Source organism: Chelon labrosus (assembly GCF_963514085.1).
Source record: "Chelon labrosus genome assembly, chromosome: 15".
NCBI classification, from domain to species: domain Eukaryota; kingdom Metazoa; phylum Chordata; class Actinopteri; order Mugiliformes; family Mugilidae; genus Chelon; species Chelon labrosus.
The window spans coordinates 18,504,315-18,522,320 of record NC_140348.1 but is presented as its reverse complement, the minus strand read 5'-3'; the positions used below and the strand labels follow the sequence as shown (position 1 = coordinate 18,522,320).

Genomic DNA, 18,006 nt, shown 5'->3' with positions numbered 1-18,006 from the left:
TATTTGTGCAGTTTTGATTGACACCCAATCTCAAGTCAGGTGCTGAATAAAATCAGCATAATGACATGTGTCTTTTAGTCCTTTTTAGACTTGTAACCAACAGTCATCACAGTTAAATAGCCTTGGAGGTGTAAAACTGTCCCGTGTTTCGCGCCCGAGCGGTGATCGCCACATTTCCTACCGCCGTGAACGCCGCCCTCCGCTCTGCTCAGTCCTGCGGTGTCCCGTTGGAGGACAGTCTGTGTGAACTCGGGAGGGGAAGCGCTGCTGTTAAAACTCCCAGGATTTACACTCTGCCATTTTGAGCAAAAACCCTGCCGACGTCGGAGTTCAGACGTGTCCATCAAACAGAAGCAATGACCTGAATGAACCGCGGCAGGGAAAACGTGAGTATTTCTTTCTGTCGTTTGCACTGGCGTTTGTTTTGGAGAGAGCCGCGGCAGTTCGGGTTTAAAGCGAGATTTAAAGCAGCTTTGGTTTGCTCTTATATATATGTTTTTATATGTATATGTATTGACTCGGTCTGTTATCGAGTCGTAGCTCTGTTCTGATTTAAAATGCGCTCGTTGTGTTCACTGTGCAAAGCAGAGTGCGATGAAAAGTAACGCAGAAGTTTACGCTCCGACTTTACGCATCAAAACAATGGCGCAGAAGTGATCCCGGCAGTGGGCCCCTCTGTCCGGGACGCGGGCCTGGATGACAGCATGCTGGTACTGTTTTCTCTCCCCAGTCTCGGTTACCATGGACGAGACACAAAAAAAAAAAGTTGTTTACCGAGTAGCTCGTGAGTTTTTTGGCGTGTACTCGCTCCACGCTGCGTGGAACAATAACGCAACTGTGCATCTAGATGTGTCCCAGCAAGAAGTGAGCAGTTTGTTTGCACATGCGGAAGACATTTGTAGGAAATAAGCTGCTTTTCTAATTCATGACTTCAGCAGGAAACTTTTTAAAGTGAAAACAAGCGAGGCTGTGTAACTTTTGACAAACAGTGGCCCCTTCACAAGTCGTGAGAGAGGCGCAAAAAACACACCAGTGAAAAGGAAGGCGGCTCTGTTATGTCACTTGCAGAGAGATGTCTCGATAAAAGTCATCGATATCAGCTGGCATTTAGCCACCAGAAACGACCACACATGACCTGAAAGCAGCAGGTTGCAGGAAATTGAAAAGCAGTTGTGTGTTTTTCTTTAAAATTTGTTTTTAAAAGTAAAAAAGAAAAAAAAAATAACATGGAAACCAATTTCTGCCAATGGGAGAATCACTGTCAGTAATTATGATGAGAGGCTTTCTCAAAATAATTATCTGGAGTCTCTAAATTAGGCCGCCCACGGAATAATGAGTTTGTTTTCAAAAAATAATAAGGAGTTAGAATCTTAAAATGACTCATGCAGTTTCTCTTTCTGTGTCTCGTTTGTTTTTGTTTTTCCCAAGAAAATATCTCATTATTCCAAGACACTAAGTCCTTACTTTGAGATGCTAAGTCATTAGGTTAGATATTAAATCATTTTTTTAAGAAGAATTCTCATAATTGTCAGACACCTATTTTAGGTAACGGACACTAAATCACTGTTTGAAGAATGTTTTGATCATGTTGACTCATTATTTTAAGAACGCTCCTGATTGCTATGAGAGATAACCATTATTTTAGACACCAACGCATGGTTTTAAGATGGTTTCTTATTATTTAGTGTTTATTTTAACACACTAACCCAGTATTTCAAGGTGCAACATAATCCGCTTGACACTAAATCATATTTCAACATACTGAGCATTGTTTTAAGAAAGTTTTGTCATTATTTTGAGACACTGACTCATTATTTCAAGTTACAGAGTCATTCCTTTCAGACACTTATATTATTGTACAGACATATATGTTATTATATTTCAGATACTAACTAAATCAAATTTCACAATAGTCATTATTTTAAGAAAGTTGCATATCACTTTGAGATGTAAAGAGTCTTTCTTTTGAGATACCAAGTCATATTTCATGTTTTTAGATAGTTTTAAGAAGGTTTCTCATTATTTCAAGACACTAAGTCGTTATTTTAAGATGGTTCCTGATTATGATGATCATTTCTTTAGATACCAGAGAAAATGTCTTATTATGTTGAGGCAGTTAACTCATTATATTGGCAAACAAACCCGTTATTTCACGACAGGAAGTGATTCATTTGAGACGCTATGTCATTCTTTCAACATACTCATTATTTTAAGTGACTTACTTTAACTCCCTGAATATACCCCCTCTCCCACAAATTATACTTTAAAATGAAAGGAAAAAAAAATAAACTAAACATTCTGAAACAAGCGAAACGACAACTAAACTGAAATTGTTTTATCAGTTCATCCTTAAATGCTGAGATCACAATCAACCACTACCACTTGAGTAAAAGACATGCACAAACATGTTCCGTCAAATTTCTGCTTATTATTTTTTTCCCAGTCATGATTTTCTGAACTGCAACATAAAGTGCAGGGATGTACGAACCATTCCTCCTTCAACGTGTTCAGAGACAAACTGCAGCTCAAACTCTCTCCTGCTCTGTTTGACGGGAGCTGCACTTTCCGGGCTCTCCCTGCGCTAGATTACACTGTCATTGTGGTCGGAGCAGCAGAACTCTCCCATCAAACCAAACGGGGGAAAAGTGTCTCACATTGTTTATTTACGCGCTTGCTCCATGGTGCGAGCGCACAGGAAATGCATCCCGACAGTCCAACAGGAACTCGTCTCATTTATCCAGGAAGCATCTGTCTGCCAAGTCAAAGTTCAATTTATTATTATTTGTTTTAATTCAGCAGTTTTGTCCTTGAACCACGAGAGTTTCCATTCAGTCATCATTTGTCGCCAGCTGATCTTATATAATACCGGATCATATCCTCATGAGATGGTTTCAGTGCTGTTCCTCTTTGTGACAGTTCTCATGTTTGAGTGTGACTGAGTGTGTGACTGGCCTCTTTTTAAAGCTGATAGTGGCGCTCGGTTACACCTAATAGTTGTGATTATGTGACTTCACACTTTTAAAGTCCGTGTTTTTTTTGTTTTTTTTTGGTCTACTCCAGGGTTAGCAAGTGCAGTCATTTATTTAAGTATAGTGATGATGGACCAAGAAGGATTATCCAACTCTGTAGGGCTGCAGTTTAACTGGAAGCAAAGTGCCCGCTCTGTATTTCATTATAGCCGTTAGAAAGTCCATCCTACATTTTAAGGCTAAAATTACATTAAAATCGTAAAAAATAATCCCTCTGACTTGTTTCATATATTTATAATGCACCAAATTAGTGCCATAAGCCCGTCTTAGTCTCTGTCAGTGTTTTGCTAAGTTAGACAGCGATGAATAGCAGGCAAAACCCGATTTTATGACATGTAATTAATTTCAAATATGATAAAATGACATTAAGATAATATTTGTTGTGAGTTCACACGAATATAGCGTGCTGGTATTTCCTGTGTGCAAAGCTGCTTGTCCCAGAGGAATGCGTGGAATGCGTTCTTTTGTCCTCTGTAGATTTAGCAGCGTCTCATTTCTGTGCTGCCAGCTCGGGAGCCCGGGAAGGCTGGAAAATAAGTCTGAAGGACTGCCAGGAACCCCAGTGGAGATCTCCTCCTTCCCTTTGAATCAAAGCTGATGGATTGTATGAGTTGGGAGAGGACGGACGGACTTGTGGAAACGTCTGCGTGCCGCCGCAAACGTCCGCATTAGAAAGATCTTCTCCGGCGTTTGACTGAGCTGAAGAGTTGTCAATCCGCTACCCTGAATCAGAGCCCCCACTTCCCTGTTTATTTATAGATAGAGGAACCTTCTGCTGGATGTCTCCTTCATGCAAGTCATGGCTGTGATTTGAAGGGAGGAGGGAGGCTGTAATTGAGGCTCTCTCTTTTTGTGGGTAGATGAAGCTTCAGCATGTTGCACGAGGCTTCCACGGGGCCTCTTGCTGAGATCAGCACATCAAACGACAGCTTGTGATTGAGTAGCCGGAAAATTTCCAGCAAGGCTGCATCAGGATTACAACACCTTTGTTCCCTGACCGCTGTCAAATTAGCCCGAATGCCATCACTGTGTAGCAATATGTCCACACATACCAAAATATGTTCCGCACGTCTAATATTAAAGAGGATACCGCCCTTGTCTTCTGTGCATTTAACCCGCTTTGTTCTGTTCTCGATCTTCGAGCTGGTTCTCACAGTTGACTCCATGCTGTTTAATGAGGTTGGATCTTTGCTGCTATGGCTAAGTTTTCTCACGCTCGCATTTCCAAGTGGGCTTGCTATAAAACATTTAGACTTTGCTCATTACAAAGCACAGTATGTCCAAAAATGCACTATTTACACTGCAAAACCTTCCACCACTATAAACTTCTTTATTTATTTATTTTTTGCTTCATCTTCTCTAAAAAAAAAGATCATATCTCAATGTATAATTGCAATAAGGACCATTTTACTGTTAATCCTAAATAAATAAAGAACAATACATTCTAAAGTGCTGCATCCCTTCCTGTATTGCTTGCAAAAATTCAAAATAAGGAAATCTAAATAGAGGAACGTCTTGTATAAAGACAGGGGCAAGAAAAAGCCACACATCCCGACAGCAATAAATCACCGCATCTAGTTCAAAGACAAGAATCTGATCGCTTCCCCGCAGTCTTCTGTCACCGCAGCTTTATTTCTCGCCTTTATAGCTAAAAGATAATCCTCTATAAAAGCACTCCTCTGACGGAGTAGCTCGCGTCGGTTAATAAACGCGACGCTCTAATCTGTAGTGTTACTGAGAAAATCTTCTGCTGCTTCAACGCCGCCGAACGCCAGAGAGCTCTTACGTCGGCCGAGTTAATTGTCGTGTTAACGGAAGCGAACTTGTCGCGGGTTTGCAAGGTCAGTCTCTCATTAAGCTTTAATGGAGCACCTTAAGGAAACATGTTTTATTTAAATCCTCAAGAGCTCTCTCATCTGCTGACAGGATAAGTGGAGTTATTCAAGATTTCAAATAAGGACTGATCCATTTAAGATTACCTCTGAGATTTCTGCCTTTAATGAATTCGTCTTAAGATGATTTTATTTTGCTGTTGTCTGATGTTTCTTATTTGTTGTCTTACAGAGGAGAGGGCCTCTGAATCGGGGGACAGCTAGTCCAGCAAACGAAGAACTGTTGCTGTAATCGGTCGTCAGCCATGTGTTCTACAAATCACTCAAACTGGGTCACGTTTGAAGATGACAACACGCCATTCTCATCGCCTCAGAAGCCCCTACAGTCGCCAGGCCTTATCAAAGCATCAGTGCCACGTCCCAATGGTCTCAAAATACCGCTTCCTCCAATCAGAGATACTTCCTGGAGCTTCAGTAGTTCCCTGGAATCCCCCCAAAGCCAATTGAGTCCGTGTAACCCGCTCTTTTACTCTCCTGTGAGTGGGGTTCCTAGCAGCGCATCCCCGCTTCGCTCGAGCGAAAAGACAGACTTCTTCCGGAGCCTCTCCCGCACGTCTGCAACCTCCGTTCCCTCTCCTGCACCAGATGCCCTGAGTCAAACCTCGGATGGACCAAGCCCTTTCCCTTCTTTCCAGGGGAACTCAGGACACTATAACCCTTTCTGGGATGGATCTAGACACAGTGCCGACGTGGACAGCTCCTCGTCAGACTCAGAGTCGGACAACAGCCTGCCGCGTTTCTTTATTCGGACCAAAGACGGCAGTGTGCCTCCTCGGGACCAACTCCAGAGTTCCTTCTCTTACGTTTGCCACAACCTGGAAAACCTACAAGTTAAAACGGACCAAGAAACGGGGACAGAAAATGACAAGGAGCGGCGGCTGAGTTTCAAATACGAGGTGTTAAGCGACAGCCCATCTCAGTTTGTTCCTCGGGGTCTGTTCCGTAGCCAAAAGAGGGACGGCTGGTCTGTCATGCTCAGGATTCCCGAAAAGAAGAACCGAATGTCCTCTCGACAGTGGGGGCCGATCTATCTCCGCTTGCAGCCAGGAGGTGTGCTGCAGATGTTTTATGAGAAGGGGCTGGAGAAGCCGTTCAAGGAGTTCCAGCTCCTCCCGCAGTGCAGGCTCTCGGATCTAAAACTGGAAAGCTACACCGAGCCTCGCAAAGTCCTCACGGTCAAGGTGGAGCACTTCTCCTACACGGAAAAGAAGCGCTATCACCCGAAGCTCGAGGTCAGTCACGACGCCGAAGTAGAGCAGCTGCTCAAGTTTGGCTCCACGGTGCATGATGAAATGGAAGACCTGGTCGTCTCCATGGAGGAGGAGATCTTCAAACTGTGCGTGCCCCACCAGCAGAGGCGGCACTACGAGGAGCAGGAGCTGTCGCTGCAGATCACCGACCATATCTGGGTACGACTGGATAAATCTGGAGGAGTCATGGAGCGAACGGCCTTCACACAGATTCACTGTCTTGCCTTTCTGAATGGACTAGGGGACTGTTTTCTCGCCCTTAACGATCTCGGGCTTCTGCACTTTGACTCCAGCTACGGGTCCGAGGACGGCTCCGAAGTCTGGATGGAGATCGCCGACTGTCAGTTTCACAGATGTGTGAACGAGACGGAGTTTCAGAGGTCCCGACTGGTTAAGTTCTCTCCCCCTGACGCATGCCGGTTGGAGGTGATGCGGTACAAAACGTCAGTCTTGGGTTGCACAGAAATTCCCTTCTCGATCAAAGCCGTGGTCACAGTCCAAGGCGCCTACGTGGAGCTCCAGGCCTTTCTCAACATGTCCTCCTCCTTCCTTCCCTCCGCGGGGATGTCTGAACCTCAATACCCACTGTGTGAGAATGTAGTGATCCGAGTGCCAGTGCCGGGCGACTGGGTCAAAGTGACACAGACGGTGGCTTTGCTGCGGCAGAGGTCGCTGAAGGCCAGAATGAACAGAAACGCCTGCTTGGGCTCGGTTAGCACTTCAGATTCGCAGCCTGTCATGCAGGTGTCAATCGGCACCGTCAAGTACGAGAATGTATATTCAGCCATCATGTGGAGGATTGACAGACTACCCGCGAAAAATACGGGTAACACTTCTCATTTCCTCATCAGCTTCTCGGCCTTAGCTTCTTATGCACATGCACGATACTTTTGCCGCTCTGCGTTGTAACACTCTAACTACAAGCGACCTTTGTTTTCTCCTTTTGCAGCAGTGGATCATCCCCATTCGTTTTCCTGCAAGCTGGAGCTAGGATCTGATCAGGAGATCCCGAATGACTGGTACCCTTTTGTCACCATGGAATGTGAAATAATGGGTGCGGTTGTGTCGCAGACCAGGGTTAAGTCCCTGGGCACTGTGAACGACATTCAGCCACAGAAACATGTGACCAGCTGGACACGCTATCATTGTCAGGTAAAGATCATCAGTGTAGATATATGTTATGTGATGCAAGTGCCAACCTTGATCTCTTTTCAGTGCAGCTAAAAACCGAATTTTGTATTTTTTAGGTGGAGGTTGAGAAGAAATGGATTGAAACCGAGTCAGAGAAGGAGTCGGGCTGTATGACGCAGTGATGATTAAAGAACCTCTGAAAAGGACGTACTCCGTTTGGTCCGAGATCATTTCAAAAAAATCGTCTTAAAGGTGAAAACTATAACAAAACATGAACAAAAATAAGGGTGAAGAGGGACTTTCTGCTTTTATCTGGTGTCAAATTCATTGTAACCACACATAGTCCAGTAGTATTCCTCAAGGAGGTCGACCGATTTTGTATCCTTTAACCGAGACTGAATATGTCTAGACTTAATAAACCGTTTAACGCAGTCCTTTTGCCTAGCACTTTACATTTAATAGATTTATTAAGAATGATATTACAGTTTATTCCAGTACTGTATATAAGCTTGCATTTGCATCATCTGCACTGTCCTCCAGAAAGATCGGCAGCCTTAATGAACGCACGGAAAAATGGGCTTTACGAGATAAACAACTTAAGTAATGGTCAATTTTCAGTTAAGTACCGATCATTTTTTGATTATTTCCTGATTTATTAATCTCAAACTAATTTCACGTGTCTGTGCCAAAGCAAAAGAACAAACCCAACAGAAACATGTCAGACGATGTAATATCAGTGAGATCTTTATTTCTCACGTGGAACACCTACATTACTTTTGTTGTCTATCTTTAAGTGACCTTTGACTTTAAACCAAGGTTGTATTTTGGAGGACTGTAATTTTATTTAAACGAAATCAAATCTTTATTACGTGATCTTTCTGCCTCTGGGTTGTGAATAGGGTGGTTGAACAAAAAAAGAAAAAAACAAGGAATGGTGAAGGTTCATAGTGAACGACAAGGTCTTCTTCGATTATAGCTTTTATGTATGAGTTACCTGGCTCAAGCTGGATATGATGTACATGAAGAGTAAAAATTGAATTAAACCTGAAACGACTCGTTGCAATTCTTCATGCTGTTCACTGGACTGAAATAAATGTTTGCTCCTTTTAATGCTGCACATTTTAAATAAAATGGAACAAATGCAGAGTTTAGATCCAGGTATACTCTCCTTGATGACTGTGTTTTGAAGATTTTCTATATTAAGAGCAAATAGAAAAGGCAAACACCCCTGCAACTTGCAGTAAACATGTGAAAGCGAATGGATCTACAAACAAGTCTGTACACGCCGTGTTCAGGCAGGGCATGTAGTGATATTTGTGTCCTGAAGGCTATGCTGCGTTGCAAAAAAAATGCTTTTAAAAACAAGCAGGTCTCTCGCACACAAGCTTTCCTTTTGGTCCTGTAAACCGTCGTGATTAAACCTTAAATTGAACTAAGGAGCAAAACACACACCTCACCCAGTGTCAAAACATGTGAGAAAACTCATTTGTTTTTTATCACTACATCTTTGTAATGACTAAGTAGATGGAAAGTTAATCGCACAGTTGCTTTTAATGCTAATATGAATTAGATGCAGAATGATTTTAATGTTTACCAAATGATCTATGAATTAATTATCTGTTACTGTTCATCAAAACATACAGAAGTTAAAATTATATCATACATTTAGGCGTTAAAGTGAAAACTTAGCTGTAATTTGAGGCTATTCTCATCCAAAGGTGTAGGAATTATAACAAAGTGATCAAATTTTATTTTTGACAGATGTGAGACATTCTTTCATTACGTCTTCATCATGTCAGTGGAAAAATAACTAAAAATGTGTCCTGACAAATTAAGAAGCTTTCTGCTGATCAGTGTCCTCCTCCTGCCGACCACGAAGCCCTCAGCTCCAATCACTCCTCCTCGCTGCATTTAGAGACTGACACGTCCAGTGAGTTTCAATAAAACACACAGAATGCTATTAAAATGATTATCCTAGTGGCTGTCTTTTACTTTATAAAGATGGATAGCCCAGCGTGCGGGGAAGTTAATTATCTTAACCTGAGGTGAATTAGTCTTTTTGAGAACACACTGTGGACAGACGTGGTCAAAATACTAAAAAACTGTGCGTCCACGCAGCAGACACATCTGATGGTGCTGCTGTTTTATAATGCCGTAGCTTTAGCCACCCCTGTGGTGATGAGTCATTTGCAGCAAAACCCTCGACAGGGGACTTACTGAATCTCCCCTGAATATAAAAACGTCCAAAAACACTAGGTTGATTATTAACTGTTAGATTACTATGTGTTGTTATGGATTTTGGGTATTCTTCATTGTGTTATTTGGAAGTTATGGTTTGAAAATAGCATTTAATCATCATTATCATTTAATTACAATGATAACTGTATTAGTTTTTCGTGTAGGTTCTGGTAGCTCACTGTAGGGGGCAGTGTTTATGAATCTGCTGGTTATTTCTAGCATGAAATCAGTTAAGATATGCTGTATTTGTCAGTAAAATAAAGAGTCTTTATTAGAGGAAATCCTCTATCTGAGCCTCGGGTGTTGCGAAGTGACAGCTGAATGCCTGTTACTTTCAGTGACTTCACACTCTGTTGCTGCTGCTGAGCTGCTCTCATCTTCATCAGAGGAGTCAACCTACAGTGTTGAAAGAGTGCCAGCATCGCTACACAGACGCTCGGAGGAGGCAGGGGTCAGGGCTCCTGCTGCTCCCGCTGTGAATCCAGAAGTTCAAAAAATGAAGTGTTTTGTAAAGGGTGAAATATTTCTCGGTCCTGGCGTTGTGTATCTCATGGGATCAGACACTGCGCTGAGCTCCCAGTGTGGTGCCAAATGTGCAACAGGGAAACTTTTCTACTCAAAGAAAGCAAAAAGAGGTCAGATCTGCTGGACGGGGACATTAGGAAATGTGTTTGTGCTTTTTATAATTTTTTAAAAAAAAGTTGATATGGACTTACCAATTAGGTAAATCACCTGAAAAACAGATATTTGTACCAAGGGCAATTATAGCAATACAAGAAACAATCTTATAATAATCCATATTCCTCCATCAGTCATCCAAATACAGAGTAATACATTTCCACCTTTGTCCAAAAGTGTCCATTTTCAGTTGTAGACTTGCAGTCATTTGCTCCATTGTGTAGACCCTTTTCAGTCTCTGTACCCACAGAGTTATGGTCGGTGGTTTTGAATCCTTCCAGCTGACAGTTATCATTTTCTTAGCAATCAGTAAAAGTATCCGTAATGTATCTTTGATCTGAACTGTATGTCTCCTCACTTCCTTGACTCTCTTCCAGTATCCCTGGATTACTGGGCAGTCCCAAAAAATATGTGAATGATCTCCAATTTTCCCACATTTGGTTCTTTCGCATACGTTGAAATTATGAGAGGTGTATTAAAATACCTTATTTTTAATCTCCAGTCACATTCTTTCCATAACTGACTATTAAATCCTTTATGACAATTTGTACATATCTCTTCCCATAAATTATCTGCAATTATAACATTTCATTCCAGTTCCCATTTTCCCTTAATACTTTCAGTATTTTGCAGGGTATGATTTATAAGCCTTTTATAGACATATATATGAGAAATACTGACGATTTTGAGGATAAAATTAGCAAGTTTTTTTAATTAAAAAAAGTAATTAATATTATTTCAAACCCAAACCCCATTTTAATGTTTTTTAACAAAGAAAACTAGAAATTTCCTGACGAACGTGAATGCCACTAATCACACCTTTCTGCGCATGCTTGATGGTAATTAATGTCACCTGTGTGCACACTTCCAGCAAAACAACGTGAACTTGTCGCCGTTTATTTTGTGTATCATGTCTCCAAACTGCTGGAAGCCCACTGTCATCCTACCGCCGTTATTTTTCCCCACAGAAACATGCTGACCAACACAGGTCCAGTGGTAAGCGACGCTACAGTTTGGCTGATCTTGCTGTGCTGTGTATGCGGTGCTGTGTGAATGTGAGGCAGCCTAATTAAAATGCTCTCCCGGAAACTCTTTACACACAGTAAGAGGCTTTTTAGTCTAAGCTGCAAGCTATTTGTTTGCCATTTTAATTCGCAAGTTATAAAGCCAAAGCCCGTTCAGAAAATGTTCAATTATGTCGCTCTGCTCTTTTAAGCCCATAAACCCAACGACTTTATTGAGTCCTTAAAAACCCACCCAGAATTATTTTGGTTTACTTTTGCTTTAAGTTCACTAAACTGCATAAGTCTAACATTGAATCCGTTTTAAAACACCACCTTTACTTGGAAAACGGCACAAGGTGTTGACCTGGCCTCCAAATTCATTAGATCCCAGACTGATCAAGTATCTGTGGGATGATCCACAGAGGCCCCTCCCCTCAACCCATAGCTCCCAGAGGCCCCCCACTAACATTATTCCTGCTCCTGAATTTCATTTTCTGTAAACGACTGCAGGCCAAACTCTACCTGTCCATCATCGATGATGTGATTGACAGCATGAGGGAGCTCTTCTTGGATGAAGGCATTGAAGACCGCGTCCTGGACGACTTAAGACATGTGAGTGTTATTTATTTATTTACCATTTACAGCAAGGTTTAGCGAGGAAGCCGTAAAGCACAACGGGGAGACATACTGCTGTGCGTTCCGCTGTGCAGCTCTGGGAGTCAAAGATGATGCAGTCAAAAGCAATGGAAGACTTCAGGAAAAACAATATCAACTCGTCCAACTTTGTGCTCCAGCTCCCTGCCAGCTACAGTCAGACTGATCAGGAACTGACAGGTAACCCAGCAGAGGTTTATCTGCACAATAACAAAACAGTCTTTTAGTTATTACTGCAGCTCGTCAAGTGCGTCTTTTACTTTAAATGTTTATTAAATTCGGAAAAGTCACCTGCTTTGCTCTCATTTCTGCTCTCAGCCTCAGTTGTGATCCCTGCGAGTCACAGTTTCCCAGTCAAGGTGAGTGCCGGCAAGATCTTGATCACCTCCTTGTGAATTGAATTGAATTGAATGCCTTTATTGTCATTGTACATTGCAATACAACGAAATTAGGAGCGCTACTCCACTGGGTGCATACATACAATAAATAAACATTTCAAGACATATATAAAACACACTATCAGGACATATGTTCATATGAGTCTTTGATAATCAAGTAAATCACACCTAACATAACATATGTCTGTCTTGAATTCATGTAAGTTAGTCATATTTAGTCAAACGGAAACTTAAAGTCAAAAAATGAACGTGAAATCTGTAAATTTCATGTTGAAGATGCCTGAATCTCATTTACTTTCAGTTTTAATATATTTTAGTTGGTAGCTCTGTTGAAATTAAAATTTGTAGCTTGTTGGACTCCAAATTCAACCAATTTTATCTCCTTGATTTATTAACTTTAATCTTTAGATATTATTAAGTGATTTTTAATATCTCGGGTATTGGGTAAATTCGGCATTTAAATTCCAACAATAAGTATCCACCAGTTGTTAATTAACACAAGTCGAGTTATTGTGCTCATTATTTGCCTCTGTAATCACATTGGCTTCATTAGTTTGACGTAACATGCAGCATGAAGTGGCGCCTGCAGAACAGAGCTGCAGGTTATGTAGCGTGCGTGTAAGTTTAAAACGCCAAGACTCGCTGTGTTTAGTTGATGAGATTAAATTTTGACTGTGCATAATTTGCTAAATTCTATTTTCCTTCACACATCATGTTTCATTGCAGAATAATTCAGAGGCGCTTGCTACTTTTTCCCTCCCTGCTGGGTTAACTTACCCGGTGCAGATACCAGCGGGAGTCACTCTGCAAACAGCCTCTGGTACGCAGTGACTTTAACTCCTAATTGGATAAATCTGTTTTAATTTCTGGCTTGAAGTATGTGGGTGAAATAACGATCTTATGTCTCACTAAGGTCAACTTTACAAGGTCAATGTTCCTGTTGTGGTTACTCAGGCCCCGGCGGGTCAGCAGCCCGTATCACAACCTGCTAAGAAACTCATTGAATGGAAGGAAGCTTCTGCACCTCAGCCAGCTCCAGTCCCACCAGATCCCATTCCTCCTCGTGACGAGGAGCCGTTCTCTATTCCAGCTTCTCCTGTCACACAGCCAGAGGCCACTTCTTTACTCCTCGGTCAAGACAGCAGCCTCCCCCAGGGCTCCTCGGAGCCAGAGGTCACAGTGGTAGAAAATGAGCCACAAGTTGAAGCGGTGAACCTCAGTGTGACCACCTCGCCCTGCGCAGAGCTGTTAGACGTCGAGATCAGCACAGAGGAGGCTTTGACGACGCAGACCAGAGACGTCGACGATATCCTCAAAGAAGTGATCGAGGAGGAGAGAGTGAAAGCAGGAAGGGTGAGGAATCGTCAGTCTGTTTGAGCAAACACCAGTGAAGGGCATAAGAAAAGAAAATGTTCAGATTTGTACTGAAGAGTGCCACATTCAGGGAAATACACTCATTAGTCTGGAGCAGGTGCCATAAAGACATAAAGGAAACTCTTTGGCTCTTAGTACCTGTATTGTTGAATCTGATCTGTACAAACGTTAACGAACCTTTCTGCTCCTCTAAATTTCACTAATTAACATGTTGTCTTAGTTTGTCAATAAGTGTAACAGGCTGTTAATGTGCCTGGCTTGTCCTTGTCTGTGAGCTGTGAGTCTCAAGGCTTTTTTAACCAACTGCTGGCTCTAGTTTTATTTTTACTCAATCAACATAACATGGTACGAAGTGTACTTCCCAAAATACTGGAAGACATGAATTAGAAGACGTGATGCTGCTTTCTCCTCTCTCTTTTTCTGCCTCTACCCGGCTGGCCGAAAGCAGATGGGTCCCTCCATATGAGCTGGGTTCTGCTCAAAGTTTCTTCCTGTTTAAAGGGAGTTTTGCCACTATGCTTGCTCTGGGGGGTTTCAGTTTTGTAAAGCGTCCCGAGACAATTTGCATTGTTATTGACGCCATATAAATAAAACTGATTTGAATTGACTATTTCAACGGGATATAGAGGGTCCACTAGAAAAACCCAGAGGTGTATTATATTGCGTGCATTATTCAGCATTTTTATGATGCTTTACCCATATTTAAAATTAAAACAAACACTATGTGCCATGTGCTGTGTGACCATACTGTGTGCTCTATCGTCCCAGTGGAGAAACTGCCAAAATTCAGCCACAGTTTCTATCTGGCTGTTGGTTACTCACTTTTTTTAGACTTTCCATGTGCCTCTGAATATTGTCCCATCCGCCTCAAGCCATGTTCCCTGGAGTACTGCTTGAAGTATGGCTGCAAACCAACCAGATCATTCTCATAGACTGAAAACTACACTACAGTGCAATCTGAATGGATTCAGAGGGTTTTCACTTTTCCGTTTTCATTATACGTACCTTGCTTTTTGTTTTTTTGGTGTCTGAGGCAGCCACTTTGCTAACAATCAAGACATTCCCTTGAAGAACGTTGAGAATGCACTGGCTTTACTTTCCATAGGAGTTGGAATTGGTCAGTAATATGCCCGATTTCAATGAGAGGGTAACGAATCAATTTACGAGAGATGGCCAGCATTTCAGAATGATTATTGTAATTCAAATAGTGAGTCGTGTATATTAAGCGCAGTGGTTTGAAAATCAATTAATTGCACATTATCAACTGCTCTTTATTCTGGACTTGCTGCACCTAAAATTAAATGTGATGGATTGAAACAGATGAATCTGAGGTCAGTTTTTGTTTTGTTTCGAAATGTTCATAAAGTTTCATAAATTTCTAAAAGTTGATGACGTAACATCCAGCTGTGTTGAACTGATAAATGGCGGCCATCTAGTGGTTACTGGTGGTATTGCTACCTGAGGTGTACAGCCAAAAGCCAGTTGTCCATAGCAATGTGAGTTAGTAAGATAGTTAGCCCACTACTAAAGTAATTTCTACTCGTTTGACATCTTAGCCATCATTGCAGCAGTTGGAAAACAAGGATTCATGTATCTTCATGCTCCTTAAACCTTCTCAAATGAAAGCTTTTACATCCTCAACATGAAGTGCATTCAGATTTCAAATGCTAAAACTGAATTAGTCTCTCTTCAATTCTCTGATCATTATCTTGGCATATCGGTGAAGTTTCTTTCTTCCATTCCTTCCTAGCTGGAGCTGGACTACAGCTATAGCGAACTGTCGGACATCGTTCAGCTGGATGGTCCTGCAGACAACTCTGACCTGGAGGAGGAAGAGGGGGTTCCTCTGGAAGAGAACGACTTTTTGGGTATAATCAATGCGGAGGCCATAAAGGCCCTGCAGGAAGGAAGCAGTGACGGCAGCAGCATCTCCTCGAGCAGCGACGATGGCGAGGGGGCAGATGACCTCGCTAATGTAGAGGAAGAGGTAGGAGAGTTTGATAAGGCTTATTTCTTGCCACAAAAAGAAAGAAATTGTGTGGAAAACGCTCCTTAGAAAGTCTTCAGTCATGTTTTGAATGTATTTTTTCCCCAACAGCATGCATTTGATTGTATCTTTCAGGCTATTTCCCATATTGTTCTTTCCGTTGATTAGGACCCTTTGAATTCAGGCGATGACGTGATAGAGCAGGACATCCCGGATCTCTTTGACACTGACAATGTCATTGTTTGCCAGTATGACAAAGTAAAGGACTCTTTGTCTCTCAGCTGATCATTGTTTGACTCTCAACAAATGCCAACTGTTAATGCTGTGTTTATTTGTTTATTTTGCAGATTCACAGGAGTAAGAACCGCTGGAAGTTTCATCTGAAGGATGGAGTGATGTGTTACGGAGGCAGGGACTACGTGTTCTCTAAAGCTGTCGGGGAAGCAGAGTGGTAATGAGCTTTGGTCCTCCTCAACAGATCAGATAATCACAGAGGAAAAAAAGACACCGTTTAAAAGGAGAAAGACGATCAGTAAATTTAGACCTCTTGGTGGTGGTGTAATTTGGCTCACAGCAAAGGCAGTTAAGACACCACTGTGCAAAATTACTGATGCTTTTTTTTTTTTATTATGCAATTATCAGAGCAGTACTGCGAGTCATTTACGATGTTACAGACAATTAGTTACAGTGCTGCTTGTGACGCCGGTTTAACTGAGACAAAACAGCATGGATTTATGTTGCATTATGTTTTCCTGAAAATTGTTTTCTTTATTAGTGGAGCAAAAAATCATTTGGTCTGTTTTCTTTTGTCATTAATTCTTTGACGATGCTAATGTTGCTGTTTGATTTTCAAACACTTCAAATACACTACACCGTTGTGCTGCATTCAATGAAGCGTTTCTTTCCCGTGCAAACCTGGTGATATTTTCTTCTCTTTTTTTTTTTTTTTATTAGTTTTCATATTAAATTAAGAGTCATTTTATCCCCCCAATCCATTACCATTGATACACCATATAAATGTTAACTGGAAAAACGATCAAATTGAATTCTATCCAGCACCACTAAAATTTAACTGGCTGAAAACATCTCAGTTAAAACATTGGTTCAAATCTGTGTTTTGGTATCGCATGATACTTCCAGTGATTCCTGTGACAAAAATCTCATGGTTCATACTGTTCCAATGAAAGAAAGCACCACTGTGAGGAAGGAAGGAGTAACAATCTGGCATTTTAGAGGAGAGAAAAACTAATACTCTCTAAATGTGTTAAGTTGGACAAGAACAGAGAGAAAATCTGGGAACATGGAAGATAAAGTAAGGAAAAATACAAATATTGTTTTGCAGAACACGCAGTGGAGATTTATTCACGTCATACTGCAACATGTTTTCTACTGAGACGAATTGAGAAGTTAATCTAAACTTAATCCTTGCTCGTGTGTTCATGGAGCGTCACACACCAGGCATGTGTACGTTTCATGAGAAGAAACATTAACTTAAATCCAGACGTAGATGGATCAAACACTTGCTCACCTGATTATTAAAAAAAAAAAGAGAATAACATACGTGGGCTATGATATGAATAATTGAATATCATATCCTCCTCCTTTAATTACACAGCCATAGTCTGGTTTCACAGTATTGAAGGTAACTATTAACGTTCCATAGGAGCTACCCTTCAGCTTCTGTAGAAACCAAAGAATAAAACCAGATTTATGCAACCAAATTATTTAATGTACCGATTCACCTTCAAATAGTGCTTTTGAAATTGTACAATATACACATTAGCACATAATGCACTTTATTGCAGTGGCAGCTGAGGCATCCACAAAGGTTCACAAGTTCCGTCTGACGGGACAAAAGATTGCTAATAGGATATGATATCAGAATATGAAAACTATTTCTACAGCACAGAATTCTTATAAGTACACTTATCAAAGGCAATAATCAAAATCCAATTAGACTGAGAACCACTTCCTTAGAGTGTTAAATAAAAGTAAATAATATGAATCTGAGTCAAAGGGAAGAGCTGCATAACACATGCCATCTAAATATGATCTTCAACTGACCAAGTTATGTGAATTACATTATAGTTTCCACAGGTCTGTGTTGATCATGGAAACCTTGACCCTTGAGTAAGAGATGCAAGCAGTCTGCCCAGCATATTTATTATAAGTACAGAAAGAGATTAGATTCCTGAAACCAACAGCAATAGATTTGTGCTTATATCTCAGGAGGAGGTAACGGGGGTGATTGAGATAACTAAAATCTCTAATGGAGTCACTGCAGTCCTAAAAATCACACTGAAGTATCAAGCTTTGGCATCGTATCTTTATATGTCCTGATATGGAAATTAAAAAATAAGTAAATAAAAGA

At 41.3% G+C, this 18,006-nt stretch overlaps 1 protein-coding gene across 1 annotated transcript; it reads left to right on the top strand.

Annotated features, from left to right (window-relative positions):
* The first annotated feature begins 69 nt into the window (after positions 1–69).
* ston1 (stonin 1) lies at positions 70–16,520 on the top strand. Its single transcript, XM_084561186.1, has 13 exons — positions 70–386; positions 5,094–6,997; positions 7,121–7,323; positions 7,419–7,470; positions 11,090–11,214; positions 11,733–11,834; positions 11,933–12,056; positions 12,195–12,235; positions 13,001–13,094; positions 13,188–13,627; positions 15,399–15,635; positions 15,804–15,893; positions 15,983–16,520. Exons 2-13 carry the CDS (start codon positions 5,167–5,169, stop codon positions 16,088–16,090), a joined length of 3,447 nt encoding a protein of 1,148 aa, XP_084417312.1. The 5' UTR covers positions 70–386; positions 5,094–5,166; the 3' UTR covers positions 16,091–16,520.
* The last annotated feature ends 1,486 nt before the right edge of the window (positions 16,521–18,006 follow it).

Bases quoted from the DNA above. Each gene is read 5' to 3' on its own strand.
- ston1 (XM_084561186.1), top strand. From the start codon at position 5,167: ATGTGTTCTACAAATCACTCAAACTGGGTCACGTTTGAAGATGACAAC. The intron at 15,636-15,803 runs GTAGGAGAGTTT...TCCGTTGATTAG, and splicing joins TCGCTAATGTAGAGGAAGAG to GACCCTTTGAATTCAGGCGA. The intron at 15,894-15,982 runs GTAAAGGACTCT...TTTATTTTGCAG, and splicing joins TTGTTTGCCAGTATGACAAA to ATTCACAGGAGTAAGAACCG.